General features: G+C 41.7%; 1 protein-coding gene across 6 annotated transcripts in view; it reads right to left on the reverse strand.

Annotated features, from left to right (window-relative positions):
* CRIM1 (cysteine rich transmembrane BMP regulator 1) overlaps positions 1–23,830 on the reverse strand; it is a 207,709-nt gene that overhangs the window by 100,096 nt on the left and 83,783 nt on the right. For 5 of the 6 annotated variants that reach the window (XM_067703271.1, XM_067703273.1, XM_067703272.1 and 2 more), the window contains 2 exons: positions 11,682–11,924; positions 10,518–10,638 (listed from right to left, as the gene is read on the reverse strand). In XM_067703271.1, the coding sequence (XP_067559372.1) occupies positions 10,518–10,638; positions 11,682–11,924 (364 nt within the window). The remainder of the gene's footprint in view (positions 1–10,517; positions 10,639–11,681; positions 11,925–23,830) is intronic. The other variant, XM_067703275.1, reaches the window with a different exon arrangement.

Consider the following 23,830-nt stretch of genomic DNA (forward strand, 5'->3'; position numbering starts at 1 on the left):
AGTGAATTATTGACAAATTAAACTCTCTACTAGGGAGATAGTTCATCTCCAATGGGCAAGGGCTTTACTTCTAGGAAAGCGTATTTTCTTCATTCTGGGGATAAGTCCAATAATAACATGGAATTCCTACAATTATTTTGTTTTAAAAACATCAGAGTTTAATATAGACTCTGGCTTTTTTCGTCATGAGTTGACTTGCTCTTTTGGGCCAAAAATTACTGTGACAGAGGGCAACAGAATAGATGTTCTTTTCTTAGTTGAGAAAGAAGGGCTTCAAATATATTTCCAAATTTTTCTGCATGTGTTTAGAAACAGAGAGAATGCTACCATGACAGCATGTCAAGAGTCAGGAATGTTTTAAATCTGTGCTATGCTAATCCATATTTTACATATTGGATAACTTAATTTTATTTATTCCCCAAAAGCAGCTGGATAATTATTCAAATTAAAGGGAACAACCAAAAAGTGAACTGAATTAGAGATATTTGTCTACTAAAAGATTAATCTTACCAAAAACCCCCCAAAATTGTTATTAAGTGCCGTCTTCTTCAAGACAAGGTCTTGGGAACAGATGGACATGATAATTCATTACAAGAGTCTTAATTTGATAAAGTACTTTTGAAAATGAATATTCAGGGATAATTTCCACTGGTTAGTTTCCATAAGCATGATACATGCAACTTAATTACCTAGCACACTGTTAAGAGCATAGGGATCTACAATAACTGTTATTTGATGATCTAAAGAACTTAACACCATCTCAAAGAACTAAGGGGGGGCTCCCTGAGCTTTGAAAAGGAACCTGCCTTTTCTGAGCCACATGCAGGAAGTTTCTGGCTTTGACATCCGTGTCTGGTTGGGCTGATGTGCCCTGTGATGACAGTCTTGTCCTCCGTGTTCCTGACCCTTGTGTAATCCTCCCGCCCACCCTCTGGCCCCTCAACACCCTCCTAAAGGCGTCAAGCAGCAGAATGATAGGCTGAGGCTCTGGAGTCAAGACTTGACTGGGGAGCTCTGGAAAGCTGAATCACCCAAGTGTAAGTGTAGCAGCAAAGTCTTGACACTGTCCCTCCAAGACTATTACTCAAAAGCGGAGAGATGTTAATGGAGCAGAGGGATACAATGGGACTTCTCTGTAAGATCATACCTGTAGATTCCAAGCTTTGAAACTACAGGCAAATATGGAGGGATATGAAAAATGATCATCAGTGATTCTGTGTGTGTGTGTATGTGTTCCCTTCTTATTACCTTCCAAAGGTCTGCGACTTTTCTGAGACTGGCGGAGGTAATATTTGTAAGGTAATGAGTTCCTTCAAGCCTTGTCCCTATCTTATTCATTACCACCAAGCCCAGTGTTCTCTGTCTTCCATGAGGTTCTCAATGAGTCTTGGCCATTTAACTGAGCATTTCCAAATCTGCACCTTGTTTTCACTCACTGTAGCTTTGTGGTTAGATTAATTTTTTTTAATTAATTAATTTTTGGGGGGCTGTGTTGGGTCTTTGTTGCTGCGCGCCGGCTTTCTCTAGTTGCGGTGAGCAGGGGCTACTCTTTGTTGCGGTGCACAGGCTTCTCACTGCGGTGGCTTCTCTTGTTGCGGAGCACGGGCTCTAGGCGCGTGGGCTTCAGTAGTTGTGGCACACGGGCTCAGTAGTTGTGGCTCACGGGCTCTAGAGCGCAGGCTTAGTAGTTGTGGCGCATGGGCTTAGTTGCTCTGCAGCATATGGGATCTTCCTGGACCAGGGCTCGAACCCGTGTCCCCTGCATTGGCAGGCAGATTCTTAACCACTGCACCACGAGGGAAGTCCCGTGGTTAGATTAATTTTGCTGTAACTCAAGCGCTTCTGAAAGGAAAAGACAACCTGCCAAAGATTCCATTCTGTTGGCTTCCGCGGGGATGAGTCAATTTCAGGCTATAAATTCTGAAACCCCGGAAAGCTTTTCTAAATATCTACATCCAGTCACAAGAAACATCGTGCAGCAATCTGCTAAGACTATTATTGTAATACAATACAGTACCAACAAGACAAATTTTCTTGAGAGCACAGAGAAATCAGGATGGAGGAATGGGAACTAAGCATCCTAGATTTTCAACCTGAAGCAGCTGAGTATGACTATCTAGATGTTGTGGTAAAGGAAAAAAAATTCATGACCTTCGTTCTGGTCATGGGCTGTATATCTGATGTATCTTTCTGATACAATAGGGTTAGGCATCCTTCCTTTTTTCGTTTCCTTTCCTGGAATTACAGTGTTTGTAGCTGTTATAATATGACACAGTATGAGTGAGAAATTGTCTTCTAAGGTCAATGTCTTACAAGACAGAAATAAAACTGAGGCTCAAACAAAGAAAAGGGAACTTAGCTCAGTAGACCATTTTTTATTTTAAGAGACAGAAAGAAATGGTGTAATCATAAAGTTAGGAACAGAATCTAAACCTCTTCCACAAATATAATGGTCTCTGTGTGTATATACAACTTAGTGTGAAATAAAGAAAAATGCAATAAAAATATGGAGACGCTGCATAAAGAGGAGTGACAGGGAAGAGAGACAAAGACAGACTTTACCTTAAGGGAAGTGGGGTAGCAATAGCTGGGGAAAGACAGGTACAAATACTGGTGTGGGAGCCAGCCAGCAGCCATGCACAGGCTGATGGGAGTTCATGGTGGTGAGCATGCAGGGGTACGAGGATGCCACACCCAGCACGCTCCCCACAACGTACCCAGAAAGGCAGGCGGACAGGCAGAGATATCCACATTCTATGAGAAAGCAGCTTAACACAGTAAGTCCTTATCTTACGGATTCAGCCTTTGGCCACACAGTCTCTGCTCCTGCTATATAAGGGGCTATCTATTTACAGATATTAAAAAAAAACAACAACAACTAACTAGCAATTTTCAACTAGCCATTAACCAACAGGCAATCTATTTTGTTGGATTACCACTCAGTTTTCACAATTCAACCAGTTCTGAGCATCCTGGTTTAAATTATTAGTCTAAGAAAAAATTATTATTTCATTTTGCCTTTCCTATTTTTTTTTAAAAGAAAATGGAAAAAAAAGAAAAAGTAACCGTAATTCTTTTATGACTTCCTTTGGACTTTATCCCCTTCATGATGAAAACCATATATCTCTCCCATTATCTTCTGAGTTCTGGGATTTTCTAAAATTTCCCTTCTCATTTCTTTCTCAGGAGTCTCCTATCACCAGCAGATTGGGGTGTTTTTTTTTTTCCCCTCTCTAAAGGGTTTGGGAAAAGTCAAAAAATTTAAATTTAAGTAGAAGCTACTTTTGAGATCATCAAATCCCTCCTCCCCTCCTTCTCTCTCAGGTAAGAAAACAGACCCAGATGTTGTGAGGCTTGTCCAGATTCATGCAGAAGTGGACCTGGATTCTAGAACTCAGTATCCAGGCACAGGTTTTTTTCTGCATAGCACCAGGTGACGTGTGAAGGAGTATTCTTTAGCTGCTGAACGGTCTACTCACATGTACACATTTGCCCACACACTACACTGTAAAAGCAAGTGTATGACATGGAATGTTAGGTCCCCTGAGTGGTGGGGCCGGAGAGGGGCTTTGGGGAGTGAGCTCAGGACCACAGCAGTGCGGTGCTAGCTGGTGATCTGTGCTCACAAAGCCTGGCTCTGCCACTCAGCGGGCAGGACCCTTCCTGAAACGGGAGAGCCGTACAACCTGCCTCCTGTGGGTGGGGCAGCGCTGGGATTCAGGTTCAGCTACATTTTCACTGGAACTGTACTCAGAATCTCATGTGCTCAAGACATTCTATTAAACGTTTTAGAGAAAACCAAAGTCACATAACAGTCAACATTTTAGCCTACAGATAATCTAAAATTTTTAATTACTTTGGACTAAGAAGAAAAAGTTAAAAATGCTTCCAAATCTTGATTTAAGAATAAAAGAGGATTTTCAGTATAGTCTCAGAAAGCAAGAGATATAAATGTTCTGGATATAGGTTCTGGAAGAGAATCAGACCCTTTAGTCAGAGAGAGGCTGCAGACAGGAGAGAGCTTGGGAACCTGGCTTGATACACTGCACACAACCCAGGAGAAACCCTATTTTAAGTTTTTCAACGTTATAAACACTGACTTAATTTATTTCCACCTCAAAATAACTGGATTGGACTTTTCTAAATAACTATTAAGGAATGGATATTTAGAGACAGAAATTGAAAACAGAATGTTTCAGAACAAAAAGTTGGGGACAAATCTCATTAAAATAAATTTAGAATGGGTGACTGTCAATAACATATTATATTCATTCATCTTCTTAATAAAAACATAAGAACAGTTACATAACAAAGCAAAAGGCATAAGGATATTGAAACACTCATTTGACTTACGGTAAAAGGGAATAGAGTAAAGGTATTACTTTTTAGATTTTTAACTAGTTGACTTCTCCCCTGTGAACCTGTATCTAAAAAGCCTGGTGAAAAATTACAGAGGCAAAGAGAAAACTCTGTAAAATGCAGCACATACATCGGGGATAGCAAAGGGTGAGGAGTGCAGAGAAGAAACAAAACAAAACAAAACATGATCTGGGAGCTTTCTTCTTAATAAACAGTCTAAGCTGGCCGACACAGGAGGACATGGGATGCACAGAGGTACAGCGCAGGCTGGATCTACCCTCCAACCACACCTGGTGGGTATATTTCTCTCAGACAACTATCCATTCCAGAATCAACCATTACCAAGGGAATTACTATGTACATCTTTGAAAGTTTGGTTTTTTTTCTGTTTGTTTTAAAAATTGACCTGGTTTTATCAGGCAGTCTTATGGCGTCCAAAAATGGCATTCCCTGTTGTGTGATGAGAGAAAACCAAGATTAACTAGATAGTCACAACATTCCATAAGGAGAGGAGTTAAAAATAATGACTGGCTAAATGATGCTTAAAGTTGAGGTGGTGCTCAGAGGCTCCTAAATCATTTATCTACTCCCAGGTGAACTGCTGACTGGCAAGTGAAGGGAGCAGCAGAAACAGAGCAGCTGAGAGAAAGGAGGGCCCTGAGTCCCAGGGCCAGAAGGACATTTAGTCTTTGGAAAGAAGGTCGCAGAGCTGCAACACTCCACCAACGTTCGACCATTAGAAAATGAAACCTAAGGAGGCCCCTATTTTGATGACATGTATGTTATGGTGGATTAAAAATGGTCACAGGGCTTCCCTGGTGGCGCAGTGGTTGAGAGTCCACCTGCCGATGCAGGGGACACGGGTTCGTGCCCCGGTCCGGGAAGATCCCACATGCCACGGAGCGGCTGGGCCCGTGAGCCATGGCCGCTGAGCCTGCGCGTCTGGAGCCTGTGCTCGGCAACGGGAGAGGCCACAACAGTGAGAGGCCTGTGTACCGCAAAAAAAAAAAAAGTCACAAATTCTTCGCAGCTTCTCCCATCAAGAGGTGGAATCCACTGCCCCACACTTTGAACCAAGGCTCTCCCTGTGAATTGCTTACACTATCAGAATGCAGTGGAGGTCATGCTGTGTGACTTCCAAGTTCTTGGTCTCTTTTAAGGCTTTGCTGCTTCCTCCCTTGCTTCTGCCATCACACAGAGGAGCCAGGATGAAGGACCACACAGGGGGTGACAGGCGTTTCCAGCCAGATATGTGAGAATGATGCCACCGTAGACCATCTAGCCCCAGATGACCCACCAGCCTACAGAAGAACCTCCCAGTTAAAACACTGAGGCATGAGAAATAATAAATCTTCATTGTTTTAAGCAACTACTTTTGGGGGTGTCTTGTTACACAGCAATGTGTAACTGAAACATGGGTATATTGTGTTAATATGTACTATGCTGATATAAACAAACATGATGGTGAGATATAAATTCATATTCTTTAATATATTTCCTGAACTTAAAAACAACAACAGAACATTGTACAAAACAAAAAACAAAAAAACTGCACTGGAGAGTATAGGGCTTTGAATCAAAGAACCTGGGCTGAAGACTTGGACCTGCTCTGTCCCTTGTACCAAAAAACATTTGTGATCTTGCACAAGTCACTTATTCTCTCAACCTCTGTTTTCATATCCATAAGTTTCTCATGGAGTCAGAAAGATGACAAAATGAGGGCAGCAAAAGTAAAAAATGCTTTGTAAACAGCAAGGTACAAGTTTAAGCTGTCACTGTTACTGCCACCTAGATGTTACTTAAAGACTTTCCTGTTTTTCCTTCCCTGCAAAGACATCATTTGATTTGACATAACTTTCTCTTTGTGAGTTTCCTTTTCCATGGAGGCACTGGCATGCACACATGCACACATGTACAAAGGGTCTTGCAAAGACCATGAGGTGTCATGAGCCCCATGGACAGTCCCATTTTTCCTTTTTGTCATCATGCAGGGTTCAGGCCCAGTTTAAGGCCCAGAGCCACTAAGTCTCATTCCTTTTCACTATCTCCTGAAAGGTATGATGAGCTGCCATACACCTCACAACATATTCTAGCACCAACAGAAGAGAAGAGGATGAAAAGAATTAGCAGAGTGCTTGGACACCTAAACCAAGTTGAGGGAAGGAAGACTTTAAAATGATAATTCTATCACAAAGAATTATATCTAAACAGGATGAAGTTTAGGAGAAAAGACAGCAAAAGAGGGGACAATGAAGGATGGGCCATTAAGAAAACACAGAGACTCAGCAAGGGGAGAAGGACTAACGTATCCTTAGAAAGGGCAGAGGTGGGTGGGAGAACCAGTACTTGTCAGGCATGGAAGTGGAAAGAGATATCCATGCACCATAAGGACATCTGGAGGGGAGTATCTATCACTTGGAAGAGCTCAGCTCATGTTCCATGAACGAATGAATAACTGAATGAATAAATGAACTGAGAACAGGCAACTCAAAAGAAAATTCACCAAGTGAGCAAGTACTTACACCCAAACAGGGCAGTCAGGGGCCTTAATGGGTGACACAGTCTCACTGGGAATGGCAATTCCATTTGGATGGTAATGAAGGAGGGAGGGATTTATTCTTTAAGATGAGGGCAGAATGTCCACAAATTCCTTTTTTAGTCTATGCAAATATAATAAGTCCTACAAAAAAGGGGCTGTGACTTCCACCTAAGGTAAATCTCTAATGCTAAAGTTTCCAATATTTTACCTTACTCTGTCCTGACTATAAAGGGCTTTTCCCCCTGAATTCGCCACACAATCAGTTTTGATCTCAAATGGCTCTAATTTCTTAACAGTGCTCTTTATAAATACGCTGGTAAAGGTCAAGTCATCATAACAGGGCTTTGCATATTCTAAAATGCTCTTCTTTATACCTAACCATGGTCTCAAAGAGAAAACCTTTGACGTGGATCACACACAACGATAAAGTTGGGTAGTTTTCTTCTCTTAAAATACTACCAGTATTACAACATATGAGGCTCTCTTCTTTTCATTTCCACTTTCACGTGATTGTTTGGGTTTTTATTCTCTTATCAAAGTATGACCTGTCTGTCATCCTCCTTAATAAGTGGGAACCCATTTAATATGCTCAACTAGGTTAAGTCACAGTCTGAGTGTATTCTGCATTACTGATTCATTCATAATTAATGCATACACAGAGGAAAAGAAAGAAGACACAATTCCTGACCTGTAGAAATGTCCTTTAGCTGGTGAGACAAGACTTTACCCATGTTAACAGTTACATAACAATGCAAGGAAGTATATGATTAATTGGCAACATGGACAGGATATGTTGGGAGTACCTAGGGAGTGAGACGGGTGTTGGCTGAAGAACAAAGACCTTGTGGATAAAGTAGAATTTAACTGGGAGTCCTGCAGGATGAACAATACTATTAGAAAAGGTAGAATGGAGAGATAAAGACATCTCATGCTTTGAGAGGTGAGCCCAGTGCTTGGAGTGGAGGATTTCTGCAATACTGAGGACTGGCCATAAAGAAGGGGGTTGGGGGGAAACTGCAAGGGTTTTATAGTGAGACAAGGAGTGGTATTACCACCTAATGGCAGGAAGATAATTTTTCTCTTCCTCAACATATAAGTCATCATGGCCAATAGTGGGCCTGTTCATTCATTCATTCATTCATTCACTCATTCATAAATGTCAGTTACCATTTTATATCAAGTCCTGTTCTATGTACCAGAGGCTATAAAATACTCCCTTCCCTGAGAAGCACAGAGAGTAGGAGAGACTGACCAAAAAAACCCAATGATTTCCATGTATTATGAAAAGGGCTATGATAAAGAGATACAGGGGGAAAAAAAAAAAGAGATACATGGGAATTAGATTACAAGGGAGCAGAGGAGAGACACCTAAGTCATCTTTAGGGGCTGAAGACTGAAAAACACTTCAAAGAGAAGGAAATGTAGTCCTGAAAGAGGAGAAGTTTGTAGAAGGGGAAGGCAATCAGGGAAGAGCCCACTGCAAATGCAAAGGCCCAGAGCTCGAGACAGCTTGGGGGATGGAGGGAATCCAGTTCAGGTGGGAACACAGGATGCATGTGGAGAAGGGGCAGCAGGGGAGGAAGGGTCACTGACTATTTAAAATACAGGAAACCAAAGAGCTGTGAGAATTTATCTCCCCCTGCAAATAATTTACCCTGGGATTTTTGGATGGCTTCCTTCTCCATGCTTCCAATTTCTTCATTAGAGCCCTTTAACTGAATATCCTTTGGTTCTGAATGCCAAAGTCAAAATTAGGTCAATACGTAATAATCACCCTAAGGTTTATGTTTACCAGACTCACGGAAGCTTGGGGATAAAAACGGAAGGCTTCTACTTGAACCTCCTTTCCAAGGTAACATTTCTTCTAAGCATTCCTGGAAGGTGGCCATCCAGACGGAAAGAAATCTCTCCGGCCCCAGGGAGCTCAGTTTATCTCAGGAAGCAGCCCAGTGCATGACTGTACATCATTAGGTGTAAGAAATTTTTTTCCCTTAAATTGAAATTAAGTATGTCTTCCTGTTGCTTCTATCCATTTCGACCCCTTAGAGTGAAAAACATAGCCTGCTGTGCCTCCTACATACAAATGGTGCTATGTTACATTTATAACGGTGAGTTGAGAAATGTCCCTTTTGCTCTCTAAAGGTCTTGTTAATTGACAACTGGCTTAGTTTTGATTAATTAGATGGTCTTAATATCATGTGCCACCTTCCTTTTCATGAAGACCTTGAAGGGACATCTGTCACTGTTAGTAATACTCCATTTTCCTCCTTTACTGATTAGTAATACCTTATGTTTGCACAATACTTCAACCCTTTCCAAACATCTTCACATAAATTATCACAACGTAGTGTCGTAAGAAAGTGCTACGCCACTGTATGTTACCTTCACAAAAATTTCTGCACCTGTTTTGTGATGCACTATAAAGGATAGGGCAAGTCCTGTAAAATATGTCTGAGAGAATCCTACGGTTTCTGACACAACAATAGCTAGTAAATGTCAAAGAATTAACATGTTTTAAGAGAAGGAAGAAGAAAAAAGTAGTTATCAGAACAAACTCTGGATGTCTACTTCAATCATGGACAAATGACTGATACTTTCCTTAACTACAGACCATACACATTCCTACCTTAGCAAACTATTTGTTTAATCACAATTACTCATGCAACAAACACAGATGCTAAGTGCCTGGCACAGGGACTGAGGGAGAGAGAGCATAGATATGGGGTTAAGGAAGGTACCATGTTAACTCTGGATATTAAATGTAAAGCAAAAGTTCAAAGAAATGAGATGGCTTAGTCAAAATCATGACTTAGTGACCTGGGAAATGTGGAGGGGAGGACCTGGTAGGGAAGAGGGGAGGGCACTCAACAGGGGAAATAGAACGTAAACCCCATGATTCCAAGCACGGTCTTTCCCAAAGCAAAGCACAAAGTACCAGCTCTACGGTGGTGCTATGAAGACTGTCAAGGATGGGGGGCCTGGGGACCCTTGCGTTCTGGAGTAAGTCTGGCCCTGCAGGGTTAAGGGGATGTCCGGCTACTAAGACTAAACTGACAGCAGCTTTTTCCCCATCAAGCCAAAGAGAGATGTGCTTGTTCCTCCAGAAAGCATTATAGGAATTTAAACTCCTTGTTGCCTCAGCAAGTTATAGGTCTGGGTAGAGGTGTGATTGCAAACGTCAAGGATCCCTGGGGAGCAATTCTATGACGCATGCAGTGTTTCACCCCGTTGGAAACAATGGTTAAACACCTGTAAGATTCACTGCACAGGATAAAATGACATGCCCACTATGGATCGATACCTTGCTGCCTCCTCGGCTCCAGACTGAGGGACACACGTGCCTGTTTAGTTTGCAGCCTGCAAAAGTGCACAGGCACCCCAACCTGAGGAACCTCTAAGGATTAGGGACTTAACCTGAGGACAGTTGACTTTGGCCCCAGGAACGATACATGGAACTACCAAGTCATAGTAACCGTTCAGTGATTTCTCCATAGAAACAGGAGGATATTAGGGTTCTCTGACCCTTGGAGAAAACAAACGGCATGCCTGAAACCGTGCCTTTCGTGATGCTAACACACAGGACAGAGGAGAAAGCATAAAAAACGAATGACGGACCGACCTTGTTGGCAGGGTGCAGCAACCGTCCGCTGTGAGTCTGACTTGAGTTTCATAGCTGTCCAGGGGGCACACGGCCTGCTGAACGGAGGGACACTCCACAGTGCTGCAGTCCACGCTGAAAACTGGGGGGCAAACAGAGGCACCATTCACCGTTACGTTTCCTTGCATTTTGAGTCCCCAAACGAAACACTGGCTCTTCAAATTTTTGTAGTCTCCTTGCTTCCTGGAAACCCTGTCTTAGCACTGGCATTTTCATTTCCATCAACGTTAGAGAACTGTAATATGACCCCAATCTTCTGTTCAAGAAAAGAAGGGAACAAGACACTGAAGAGTTAAGATGCAGACACAGAGAAAGACAGAGAGTTAAACCAGTGGTGGTTCTGGGGATGGTGACGACCAGCCCAAGGCATTTCTGATGAAACAGCTCAAGAGACGAACAAGGGCTTGCTTGGCTTGAGCATTTACCAAGCAGTTAAAAAAAATCTGACCCATGGTTAGAAACTTTGGAAAAGGAAACCTCTGCAGTCCAGACCTATTCACAGACCACATCAGAAACGCAGCCACAAGAACAGAGATGTTAGAAATACCATAGATCCAGAAACAGCTGGGACATGACTACAAAACAAATGTGGCAAAGAAGTTGAGTAAACAGTCAAAGATGACTTAGCACATGCTATAAAGCTAACAGACGGATGGTGGGGAGCTGGCAAGGAGGAAGACTGGGGCTGAGTATTTCATTATAAAATGTCTGGCATTTTGATGCATATATTTATCTAAAAATAACTTTGTTTTATGTATGATGATTGTTTTTAAATGTAATACTTTAAAGTGACAGATATATCTGCAAATGAGGACGACGACCTCCTCTGGGGGAATGAAGCAGGCAACCACAGTACCATAAGTTTTAACCCTACGGCCCCCATCAAGCATACTTTGAAGGAAGAAAAAAGAAGAGAAAAAGACAGGGTCCCTCTCTGAAGGCACTTCTGTACCAGTGGATTATCTGGTTCTCTGACTGGAGGGCAGAAGCCAGGCTGCCGTTAGCCCAGAGTAGCAAGTTTGCAGCGTCCCACTGTCAAGTGGCCAGGGTGGGGCGGGGGAAGGCTGGCTGCTGCTGCCCTCTGATGCAAAGCAGCGAGGCTGCTGGGACCAAGCCCGTGCATACCTGGTTTGCACTCATAGAGGTCACAGCACTCTCCCGGCTTCCCTGAGGCTTTGGACACAAGTATGTTCAGGTATCCTGGCTGGCAGACTTTCCGCAGGCAGCCCGCGGGGTCGCACACGCAGCGGCTGGGGAGGGGGCAGCACTCCCCGGGGGGCGCGTAACCCTCGATCAGAACGGAGTCTTCAGGACAACGCGGAGAGAACTGGACTTCACAGCGGGCCTTGGAGCAATCTGGCTTCTCTTCTAAATGGGAGAGAAAGAGTTTAGCACAGGCCCAGGGGCAGCATGGGGCACTCTCCCCATAAGTGCAGGCAGCCCTGATGATAGACTAACTAACAAAGAGTACAGGAGGGACAGAAATCTGGTGAGAACCCTCAAACACAGCTAAGCCGCCCATGGAAATCTTTCCTGTGACCTGCTCATGACACCAGAGCAAGAGGTGGAAGCTGCCTTCTCCATCAGCCCATCCCCTCCCTTGTGTTGAACAATCCATGTCCAGCACATAGACCAGGTGAAGAAAGGCGGAGGGAAGATGCCTATGTGACGCAGAGACTCTGAAAACCGGGCTCAGTCACTGACCAATGGAAAGATCTTTAAGTTTGAGAGGAGTTTTAAGGGCCGTTCTTTGAAAACAGTGTACATTTAAACACCAAAACAGGCCCACAAATACCTAATGGCTGCTTTGGGGACTGAAGACAAGATGCATGACAGTCACCACGGAGGAACTCGACCTCCAAGCTCTGAAATCTGAGGAGATGAACAGATTAAGATGATATGAAAGCTTTAGCAAGATGGATATTGAGGCCAAATTCCCATGTAATTTCCCGAAATGGCATCTGGTGTGTTTCTATCCCTAGCAGAAATCCATCAAATGTACCTCATTCTCCTTTCTACAGTATTATGTCACCGACCTATTGCTGCACTTCCATTTTACAGATAAGAAAAATAAATCAAGCAAAGCCCTAGCTTCTGGAGCCCCAGTCCATAGCTCAGTTTCTTGGTTTAAGCTTTTAAGAAACTTATAGCCACATTAGGCCCTTGTCAATTGCATTATTATGAACTGTCACCAAATCTTTAACCGTGGTCATTTTTAAGTCTTTTGTCATTTACAGACAGTTCTGGGTGTACTCTGATGCTTTTGCACAAATGTTCCTATAAAAGGGTTTCATCTTCAAGGAATTCATGGAAAAGACTCTGACAAGTACAGGTTTCTGGTAACTGACTATAGTGCTGAACCAAATGAAGAAGCATTTTCAGAACTCTAATGGAAAACTGATGAATTCATAAAAGTGCTAACAAAAGATCAAGATGAAAAAAAATTAATTACATGGGACTGAGTGAACTGATGAGGATGATTATAATTTTTGTGACTTTCTGTTTGAATAAAAAAAAAATCCCACAAGGACCCAGAGGCAAAAAATATACAAATCAATTTTCACTGCAAAGTAAAGGAGCTGTTACTGTGGAGGATTACTGGACTGAATGTCAATATTATGACATAGCATGAGTGTGTTCCGTGTTTGGTAATTGCAATCATTGTTGCTTTTGTTGTGGTCATCCATTTACAATGCTTGGTGTCAGTCTATTTATCTCTTGTAAAAATAAAATATAGTGTGTGTGTGTGTGTGTGTGTGAAAAAAAAACGTTCTGGAGATGGATGGTGGTGATGGTTGCACAAACAATGTGAATGTACTTAATGCCACTGAACTGTGGCATTAATATGCCTTCACTTAAATATAGTGAAGAAGGCAAGTTTTACATTATGCATATTTTATCACTATTTTTTAAAATAAAGATACCTTTATTTTATAATAATACCTTTTTAAACTCAAAAAAAAAAAAAGAAAAGAGAAGTCTGAAATAAACCAAAAGCACATCATCAGGGCCTCATGACCTTGAGTGGAAAGAGTTCGGAAAATGTTGGGTGAAAATAATGCCATGTCGTATTGGGGTACGTTCATAAGCTCTGTCTTTCCTAAAGTAAAATCCACAAAGAAGCACAAAGCAGGGTTAGATGCAAGAGGTCTCCTAGTTCAGCCTTCTAAACTAAAAATTTTAGTCTATTTTGTAGATAAAGAACCTGAGGCCCAAGAATTCAAGCGATGTGTCTAAGGTCAGTGGTAAAATTAAAGCAAGAATCCAAGCTTCCTTACTTCCAGTCCACTTAGCTCTTTATATTACAAAAGTAGGTCTATTTCCAAAATCAAGTGTCCCTCAGGTCATTTCTACCTTGATTGCTGTATCTTTCATTTCACCATCCATCTTCCTTGTGTAACTATTCTTGTCTAATCAAAAGATAGCACAGGAGAGCCTTCATACTCATAGTTCTAGTAAATTCATTAAAAAATATTTCTTGAGTGCCTGCTGTTCCAGCAGCCTGGGATACACCACAAGGAAAACAAACATAGATCCTGGCCCTTATACAGTTTACAATGCACTGGAGGGTGATATAAAATAAACAATAAATATTATAAATAAGCAAACTATATAGTAGCAGAGGGTGATAAGTGCTGGGTGGGGGAATAGAACAGAGCAAGAGGGAATTAGAGTGCATGGAAGAAGTGGGGGTCAGTTACAATTTGGTCGGGGGACTTCCCTGGTGGCACAGTGGTTAAGAACCCACCTGCCAATGCAGGGGACACAGGTTCGAGCCCTGGTCTGGGAAGATCCCACATGCCACAGAGCAACTAAGCCCGTGTGTCACAACTACTGAGCCTGCGTGCCACAACTACTGAAGCCCGCGCACCTAGAGCCTGTGCTCTGCAACAAGAGAATCCACTGCAATGAGAAGCCCGCAAACTGCAATGAAGAGTAGCCCCTGCTCGCTGCAACTAGAGAAAGCCTGAGCATAGCGATGAAGACCCAACACAGCCAAAGATAAATTAAAAAACAAACAAAAAACAATTTGGTTGGAACAGGCATCACTGGGAAGCTGATGTTTGAACAGATTTGAAGGAGTGAAGGGTGGGCCATGGAGATACTTGGGAGAAGAGCATCCCAGCAGAGGGCACAGCTACTGCACTCCTGCACGTCCCAAGAGGAGCAAGAGGCCAGTGTGGCTGCGGCAGGATATACAGAGGATACATATATCCAATTTTCATATTACAAGCCCAAGCAACTGTCTTCAGAAGAGAACACAATTAAGAGGAATTCCACTCCTGGATCCCCATCAGCGTGGGCAGAACAAATCAAAGAGCTGAGGAGGAGAAAGCAAATCGTGGCTGTATGGGTGATGGAGTGTGTAAAGCACACTGAGTAGATCTCTTATCTGTCAAACACAAACACATGGTCTCATAATTAATAAGAGTGCTATGACTTTAACTGCAAACAGAACTTAATTTCTGCTCTTGTTAATGTGCTGTAATTAACTTATTCTGTATCACATTCTATTACATTCTCATTCTAGAAAATATCTGGTATGTATAATCAGATTTTTAAAACATAAGCTTCAAAGAAAGATGTTTTCATTAAAACCCAACATATTAGATCTTCCTAGTTATTCTGCTCTTTAAGTTTCTTTTAACAGTCCCAACATTGTCACTGACTGATATGTATTTTGCAGCTCAAGCCCTGAGAGATTTATTTACTTCTGAAGACCTGCCTTAGTAACACACGTGGCATGAGGTACCACATAAGGTACCACATAAGAGGATTAAATCTTATAAATAAATGCTTTTTCAACTTTTCTCAAGATTCATATTGGCTTTCCCTTTAATTTACTGATATAATCAATTAGTAGATTTTAAACCAGCCTCGTTTTCTTAGAATAAACCCTCTTTCTAAAGATCCAGCTGGGTGTGACTTCCTAACATTTTAAGATTTTTAGATTAATAAGCTTGAGTAATATTAGCCCGGAGCTCTCTCTTTTCGTGTGTGTGTGCTGGCCTCATCTGGTCTTAGTTCCAGAGTTATACTAACTTTTTCAATGACCTGTTTATCATTCTACCTCTTTCTCGGCTATGAAGCAGTTCATATACCATAGGAATTATCTATTCTTTGATGTTTTCATATAACTCATGAACCTATCTGAACTCAGTATATTTTTAAAGGAGGAAAGGACAGATTTCTTTGTTGGTTATTAGATTATTCAGGTGTTCCACCTTTTTTAGAATTATCTATACTAACATATATTAGAAATATATATAACATTTATATATATTAAGAAATATACACATTAAGAAATACCTCATTCATCTAGAGTTACAAATTCATTTCAGGCTTTATGGAGCAAGCTTTCTTTTTTGTGGTTTATGTGTTCATGGGTTCTCTCAAGTTTTTGAATCTCTTCCTTGTCTTTCAGATTGTTTACCTGGCTTTTCTCTAGGTTTAAAATTGATGCTTAGTTCACTTTCTCAGAAGTGTGAATAACTTTAATTATGATTTTAATACTTTAGCCAAATATTGCTAAAAATTGCTTTTCTCTAGGTTTAAAATTGATGCTTAGTTCACTTAGTTCACTTTCTCAGAAGTGTGAATAACTTTAATTATGATTTTAATACTTTAGCCAAATATTGCTTGGTTATATTCTAATTTTTGATACGTCCTACTCTCAATGTAACTCATTTCTAATTCAGTTTTGATCTCTTCTTTAACTAAGGACTTTTTAGGACAGCGCTAATAAATTTCTGCATGGCTTTCCTTTTTCCTTTCTTTCTCCTTGGCTTTCCTTTTCAGTTTAATTTATAGTTTCACTGCCCTGTTGCCAGAAAATGTAGGCTATACAATTTTCTACTTCTGTTAATTTCTTGAGTTTATCTTTTGTTTTTGTTTTTTTGGCATGCGTGTATGTACATGTGGCCTATGGCCAACTTTTTGAATACACAAGTATTTGGAAAGGACATGTATTCTCTGTTTATTGAATCCAAACTTGCAAATCTATTAAATCAAGCTTAATTATGACATTCAGCTCACTTACATCTTACATTTTTTACCTGATTTCCAAGAAGGATCTATAAAAAATCTCCCACTAAGAACCAGCAACTTCTCCTCATATTTCTAACAGTTTTTACTTTAATTTTTCCAGGATGTGTTGTTAAGTTCATGACTAGCAGGCAGAAGATTCAAGCCTGTTATACTGACTTGGCAAATTGTAAAGTGATGCTTTCAAAGAATTTAGATTTCTAAGATCTAAATTTTTTTTTTTATTTTGTAATCGTTAAGTGTCTTAGCTTTATTCTCCTCTTCATTCTACCCTCTATTCACTTTTCAACAGATAATCTAGAACACTCACCCAGCATCCTTCCCTTCCCCCATCATCAGCCTGTCACTTGAACCCAACTATGGTTACCATAGCATCAGGAATTGTTTTTCTAAAACCTTCTTTCTCAGCCTGTTTCTAAATAATTCTTGCAGTCGACTTCATTTATTCATCTGTGTCTCTACTCCATCTCTCTTCCATGGAGAAAATAAGGAGAAAACTACAGACACACCATATATTTTCTATCATTTAGAAGGCTTTTCTGACATTACCTCTGAATTTTAAATTTTATCCATTTGAAGAGAAGCCTCTCCTTACTCTTTCCCTATGATGTCTAACAAGTCTATATATAGTACTTAACTTAATTAACAACCTCTTCAGTCTGGTTGCCCCTTTGCAACTGGCATCTTAAAAAAAAAAAACAAAAACAAAAAACAACTGCCCCAGATATAGAAAGACTAAAGTGACAGGATCACTTGCAACAGAGGTAATTAAGGGAAATAAGCTAGTTTCATCATATTAATTATCTCTCTTTAAGAGGTTAGCCTCAAAATATTGACAGGGTCACCCAGTATTAAAGGGACTTTACAATAATAATGGCAAGTCTGTATCAATCCTAGTCACTTTAACCTGCATCTTGGCCAGTTGTAGACTTTTTCCAGGTCCATATGTCAACAGGAAAAGTAAAATCATGATCTACAAGCAGCAAATGCATTCAAGGGTTTTCTGCTTTAAACACAGATTTAAAGAAAACCAAAGACGAATGAAAAACTACTAAATGGAAAAAGAAAAAAAAAAGAAAAATTAGACTGCCAGATTCTCATTCTAGCTATTTAATTTCTGTAGAGCCTCCCACATCTGATACTGAAGCATTCTTCCTCTTTCAAAACCTCTTAAAATGGCCATTTAAAAATAACAGCAGGGCTTCCCTGGTGGCACAGTGGTTGAGAGTCCACCTGCCGATGCAGGGGACACGGGTTCGTGCCCCAGTCTGGGAGGATCCCACATGCTGCGGAGCAGCTAGGCCCGTGAGCCATGGCCGCTGAGCCTGCGCGTCTGGAGCCTGTGCTCTGCAACGGGAGAGGCCATAACAGTGAGAGGCCCGCGTACCGCAAAAATAAATTAAAAAAAATAATAACAGCAGATACGCTGCACACTTATTAATGGAAAAACAGGCCACGTAAAATGGACCAGTAAATTTAGAAAGGCAAATACAAAGTCAGTGCTGCTGGGTACTCTGTGCTTTGCTGAAATCTATCCCAATTCTCACGTATACATATACATGCACACAGGCAACCCATCATCATTCTGAGACAATTCTTGGGAGTTCCAACTATGGAGCTATTTTAAGGGAACTCAAATTTGGATTAGAACTAGTATCACAGAATTTAGCAGATAGAACATAGAGTTAAGAGGAGAAGAGTCTGGGATCACTGTTTTCCCCATACCTTACTCTGGTAATCTCCCTCCTTTAAAACCTCACTCCTTTAGAATCTGAAGTCTTGCAGTAGCTATGGCATCAGCCTAGGGTATCACAGTGGCCACTAGGTGGTCCTGGGAGACACACCTCATGGTACCAGCTGAGATGCAATCTATGAATCCTTCCTTCACCCATTCATTCAGCACATATCTACTGAATGAGTTCCATGTGCCAAGGATTCTAGGCACAGGGCCTGGAGCAGGGAATAAAACAAAGTCCTTGCTTGCCTTCTTGGATTTACCATTCTAGAGGAGTAACAAAATAAACAAAGAACTACACAGCATAATGCCAGACGGCGACAAATTCTTTGAAGCAGAATTGACAATACGACTGTAATGCACTGGCCAGGTGGGTGACGCAGGTCTCTCCTGAGGACATGGCACCTGCACGGAGACCTGAATGAAATAAGGGGGAAGGCAGGCAAACTGCAGGGCAAGGGTATCCCAGATGCAGGAAACAGCAAGAATAAAGTCTCCGACGCAAGAACAAACCTACTCGCCACACAGAAAATATTTGTCTCATGATTGTTAAGAAGAAATCTGAATTAGTATAATTCACAGGTAAAAAATACCAGTAAAGACTTATAAGAAAAACATTTTGCTGGATGGTGTTTCTTATTAAGGATTCAATTCTCATGATCATGCTAGAGCAGTGAAGGAATATCTACCAGCTAGGCACCTTCTCCGTGAGGTGCCACGCCTCACCTCGTGCTCACACCCCTTCCCACTCCTGTGCGAAAGAGACGAAATCGGCATTGCTACTTGGCAGATGAGACAGGAACAGAGAGACTAAGAAACTTGGCCAAGGTCACAAAGTAAGTGGCAGAGCCTCCAAAGCACGAACTTCACACTAGTCCACAATGCCAAGAGCAAAAGTAACTTCAGCTTTCCTGGTATTTGTATGTTGAGTCAATGGCTACATTTTTGCTCAAGTATAGAATGCAAAAGTCATTTGCAGGGACTTCCCTGGTGGCATAGAGGTGAAAAATCGGCTTGCCAATACAGGGGGCACGGGTTCGAGCCCTGGCCCGGGAAGGTCCCACATGCTGCTGAGCAACTAAGCCCGTGTACCACAACTACTGAGCCTGTGCTCTAGAGCCTGTGAGCCACAACTGCTGAGCCCGTGTGCTGCGACCACTGAAGCCCACGCGCCTAGAGCCCGTGCTCTGCAAGAAGTGACGGCACAGCAATGAGAAGCCTGCACGCCGCAACAAAGAGTAGCCCCCACTCTCCACAACTAGAGAAAGCCTGCGCACAGCAACGAAGACCCAACGCAGACAAAAACAAATTTTTTATAAAGTCATTTGCAAAGATAAAGAGGTTCAGGGTCTTCGGCTGTGTCCTCATCACTTTCTGGTTGGCCATCCTCCCCATCTCATTTGCTTCTTGGCCATACAAACGTAAAGGAGGCGCTCTCTTATACCCAGCACTATTTGGTTCTGAAGACTTCTACTACAAGTGCAAGACACATGTCATCCCTGCATTTTTAAATTTAGAGGCTGACTCCTTTAAGGTTACACTGTGAATTCTTTTCATTCACATTCCATGATTTTATCATAACCTTTTTTGGCAAGCTTCGTGGTGAAGACTTGTTCCACACAACCATAACCCCGAGGGGAAAAAATTAGGCTTGTTGATGCAGTCCCAGAAATATTTCATATTTCAGCTTGTTCGGAAACACCAGCTGTACTTTCCCAGCACTTTCTTTTACTCTGAATTTAGGATTTAACAGTGATGGCATCTACATAGAGCCTTTCCCTGGTGGTTTGTTAAACATGTCACATTAAATTGTTTTCAAAAACCTAATAGTTAGTTTGTACCAGAGTGGGATATAAATTAGCCCAATATAAAGAAAAATAATTAAATGATCTGTAGGACCACAACAAGCGATCCTTGAACTCAGTGGTTCTCAACCCTGGCTGTGCGTTTAGGATCACTTACAAAGCTTTTAAGAATGCTACTGTCTGGATTCCACCTCCAATCAATTATAGCAGAATTTCTGGGGAAGGAGCCTGGGAATTAATATCTGTTTCTATAGCTCCCTAGGTGATTCTATTGTGTGACTGGGGTTGAGGACCACTGTGTTACTCCTTCAAGCAAAATGGGAATCTTTACAATGAAGTTCTCTACTGACAACAGAGCTTCACCAGGGGCATGTTCAAATATCCTGGCAAACGGCAGCTGGCCAAATGCCAAAGCAGCACTAAGCCCTCCAGATCTCTGCCTGCCTCCAAGTGGTCCAAGCTGTATGCTGAGCCCATGGTACCTCCAGGAATCTCACAGACCGCACATCTTTTCTAGGCAGGATGTTACTGAATTGGGTTGAAACGATGCTTTCCATTAGAGCTTTGCTGGACTGGCCGCATCAGCATCAGTATCCGCCGGGAGCCTGTTGGAGCTGCAGAAGCGTAGACCCCAGGCCAAGCCTACTGAATCAGAATCTGCATTTTAGCAAGATTCCCAGATGAGACAAACTGCTCTAGGTTGGTGGTTCTCAAACAGCAGTCCGTGGACCAGCACATCAGCCATTTCCTGGGAACCTGCTAGAGAGGCAACTCTAAGGCCCACATCAGACCTGCAGAATCAGAAACTCTGAGGGTGGGGCCCAGGAGTCTGTGCTTGAACAAATCCTCCGGGAGATTTTTCATGCATACTATCGTTTGAGAACCACAACGCTAGAATTTTGATTCTCAACCCTGGCAGCACATTAGAATCCCCTGAGGAACTTTAAAAGTTCAAAAGCTCAGAATACATCCCAGACCAATTAAATCAGAATTACTAGAAGTGGGACCCCAGCATCAGTATCTTAAAGTCTCCCTGATGACTCCAATGTACAGTAAGGGTTTATTCACTGTTCTAGCCACCCGCCACCCCCGCAGTCCCCTATACTCCCAGGGGATCGGAAGCCGCTTTAAATCTTAGGACATCTGAATCAACAAGTTCTCTGGAATCTTCCTGGGAGAAATGAGAAAAGCTGAAAGGGGTGTCCAGCATCTGCCTCTGGTAGGTGCTGGGGTAGAGGAAGTAGGGAGTGGGAGAGAGATTAGCTCCCAAACGAGACCTGTGTGCATCCTCCAGGATTTAAAATCCTGACTTATGAAAGTTTATTAGAATTTTGAGTCCAGAGACATTTTATCTCATCATCTGTTAATTCACACCAGGAACATGTATTCAGTTTACTCCCAGAAGGATTTGCCATTCAAATAACTATATTCATGTCTTCATACACGGTAACAAGTTTTCAATATGTAACAATGAATTTATTTTTTTTTAATCTGGCAATAAAGTAAGGCCTAAGGATAGTTTGGATAAATGTAAAAGACCTGAAGATTGGTTTCAAAAAGATTAATTTTACCTAATAAACTATAGCCTTCTCTGAAAACCTCGTGTCCCCTCCTTGCCATAAACACAAGCCCACAAAAAATGAGTGAAGGGACTTCTCTGGTGGCACAGCGGTTAAGAATCCGCCTGCCAATGCAGGGGATGCGGGTTCGAGCCCTGGTCCGGGAAGATCCCACATGCCACAGAGCAACTAAGCCCGTGTGCCACAACTACTGAGCCTGTGCTCCAGAGCCCGTGAGCCACAACTACTGAGCCTGAGTGCCACAACTACTGAAGCCCGCGTGCCTAGAGCCTGTGCTCTGCAACAAGAGAAGCCACTGCAATAATAAGCCCGCGCACTGCAACGAAGAGTAGTCCCTGCTCGCCGCAACTAGAGAAAGCCGGCACACAGCAATGAAAACCCAACTCAGTCAAAAAAAAAAAAAAAAGAATGAAAATTATTAAAGAATGGGACAAATGACTGATGATGAAGACTTAAATGAACTAAAGTTTGTATAGTCAGTTCAGCAACATCTTAAGAGGAATCTTCGTAACAGCTTGAAAATGTCATAGAGGCATAAACATTAGAAATGAAGCATTCCCTAGGGTAGCGTTTAAACGGAAGGCAACATCCATTATAGAACACAAACAAAGCCTCTATTGTGCTGAATGAGTCTGTGTCTTTGGGTGGGTCACTTTCCATACTTCAAGTTTTCCTCCACAGAGGAAAGGATACTGCTACTAACTTGGTTGTTACTTTCTTTAATCGTGACATGGATATAAGAAAATGTACTAAAATGTCAGATGTGAAAGAGGTGAAATGAAGGGTCTGGTGTTCCTCATCTGTAAAATGAGGGGCTGGTCCCTGTGGGTGACTTATGAACATACTCCAGCCAGAAGCCCTGTGAGCCCTTCCTGTGCAGTCAGGTTCCAGGGGCTCTTGGCTTCTGCTCAGCTAAGGAAGACCAACAAATGATTGTTACATTAAAGGAGGGACCAGTCTTTTTCTTTTAGAACTCCAGTATTTGTTACCACTGTAGAGTTTTAGCAATATAGTAGGAAATGTGATCTTATTTGATTTAAAAAAGAAAGAACAGTAAACCAGGGGTTCTGTCAGTAATACTGTCAATAACTTTCTGAGTCCCAGAGGTGGCATATGGATCTCAAGTCTCCAGAAGGACCCAAAAAAATATTATGTGCTGACCTAACGTCTTCAAAGTTTCCTCGAAGTGACTACACTTACGCAGTTAAAATGATCAACAATAAAAGGCAGATGAATAAAGGACGGGTAGAGTCTGCAGAACACGGCTGCTGCTCTGTCTTTGCTGACAGTCGCAGTGCAAATAAAGAACAGCAGGCTCTCTTACTGTTCAACTAACTGGTAGTTCTCATGAGGGTCTGCACATTATGGGGGGGGGAACGTGTGGCTAAAATTACAGAAAGAGAGTTGTGAAAAAATATTTTGGCCATTTATTTTTTTCTTCCCCTTCCTCCCTTTCTTATTTCTGTCTTGCTAAAGATAAACTACTTGTTTGTAACACTTACGTGTCATTTAACAGTGGTTGCTTTTTATCTCTCTTACATGGCGGTCAGTATACCTACTGGTTTACCACAAAGATTTGAGAGCCAGAAAGAACTATGCTCAAATCTTGGCTCTTCTACAGCTAGCTGTGTGATCTCAGGCAAGTTTTTTGACCTCTCTGGGTCATAATTGCCTCAGGGTTGTTTTAAGTGTCAAGTGAGATAATAAATATTGCAAGTAGCCCCGTGCCTGGTACATCTAAGTGCCCAAGTGATAGTAGTTCTTATCATCACCATCATTAATTATTAGAAAAAGTCTGTGCTTTGAGTCAGACCTCAGAATACTCAGTATACCATTGTGTTAAACAGGGCATAAAAATACTTATTCTACAAGTCTGTTTGGAGACTAAAAGAATATACACATTCTTTCATATACAAAATATTATATAAATGTAAAAGAATATTTCACGTATTTTATATGTATATGTGTATGTGTATAAACATACACATACACACACACACACACACACACACAGAGGACACTCACAGGCCCTCTTGTTAGTTCACTTTCCTTCTCAGTTTGTTTTAAACCTAATGCCCAACATGGGAACTGGGCATAATGAACACAGAT

Source organism: Pseudorca crassidens, chromosome 14 (genome assembly GCF_039906515.1).
Source record: "Pseudorca crassidens isolate mPseCra1 chromosome 14, mPseCra1.hap1, whole genome shotgun sequence".
NCBI lineage: Eukaryota > Metazoa > Chordata > Mammalia > Artiodactyla > Delphinidae > Pseudorca > Pseudorca crassidens.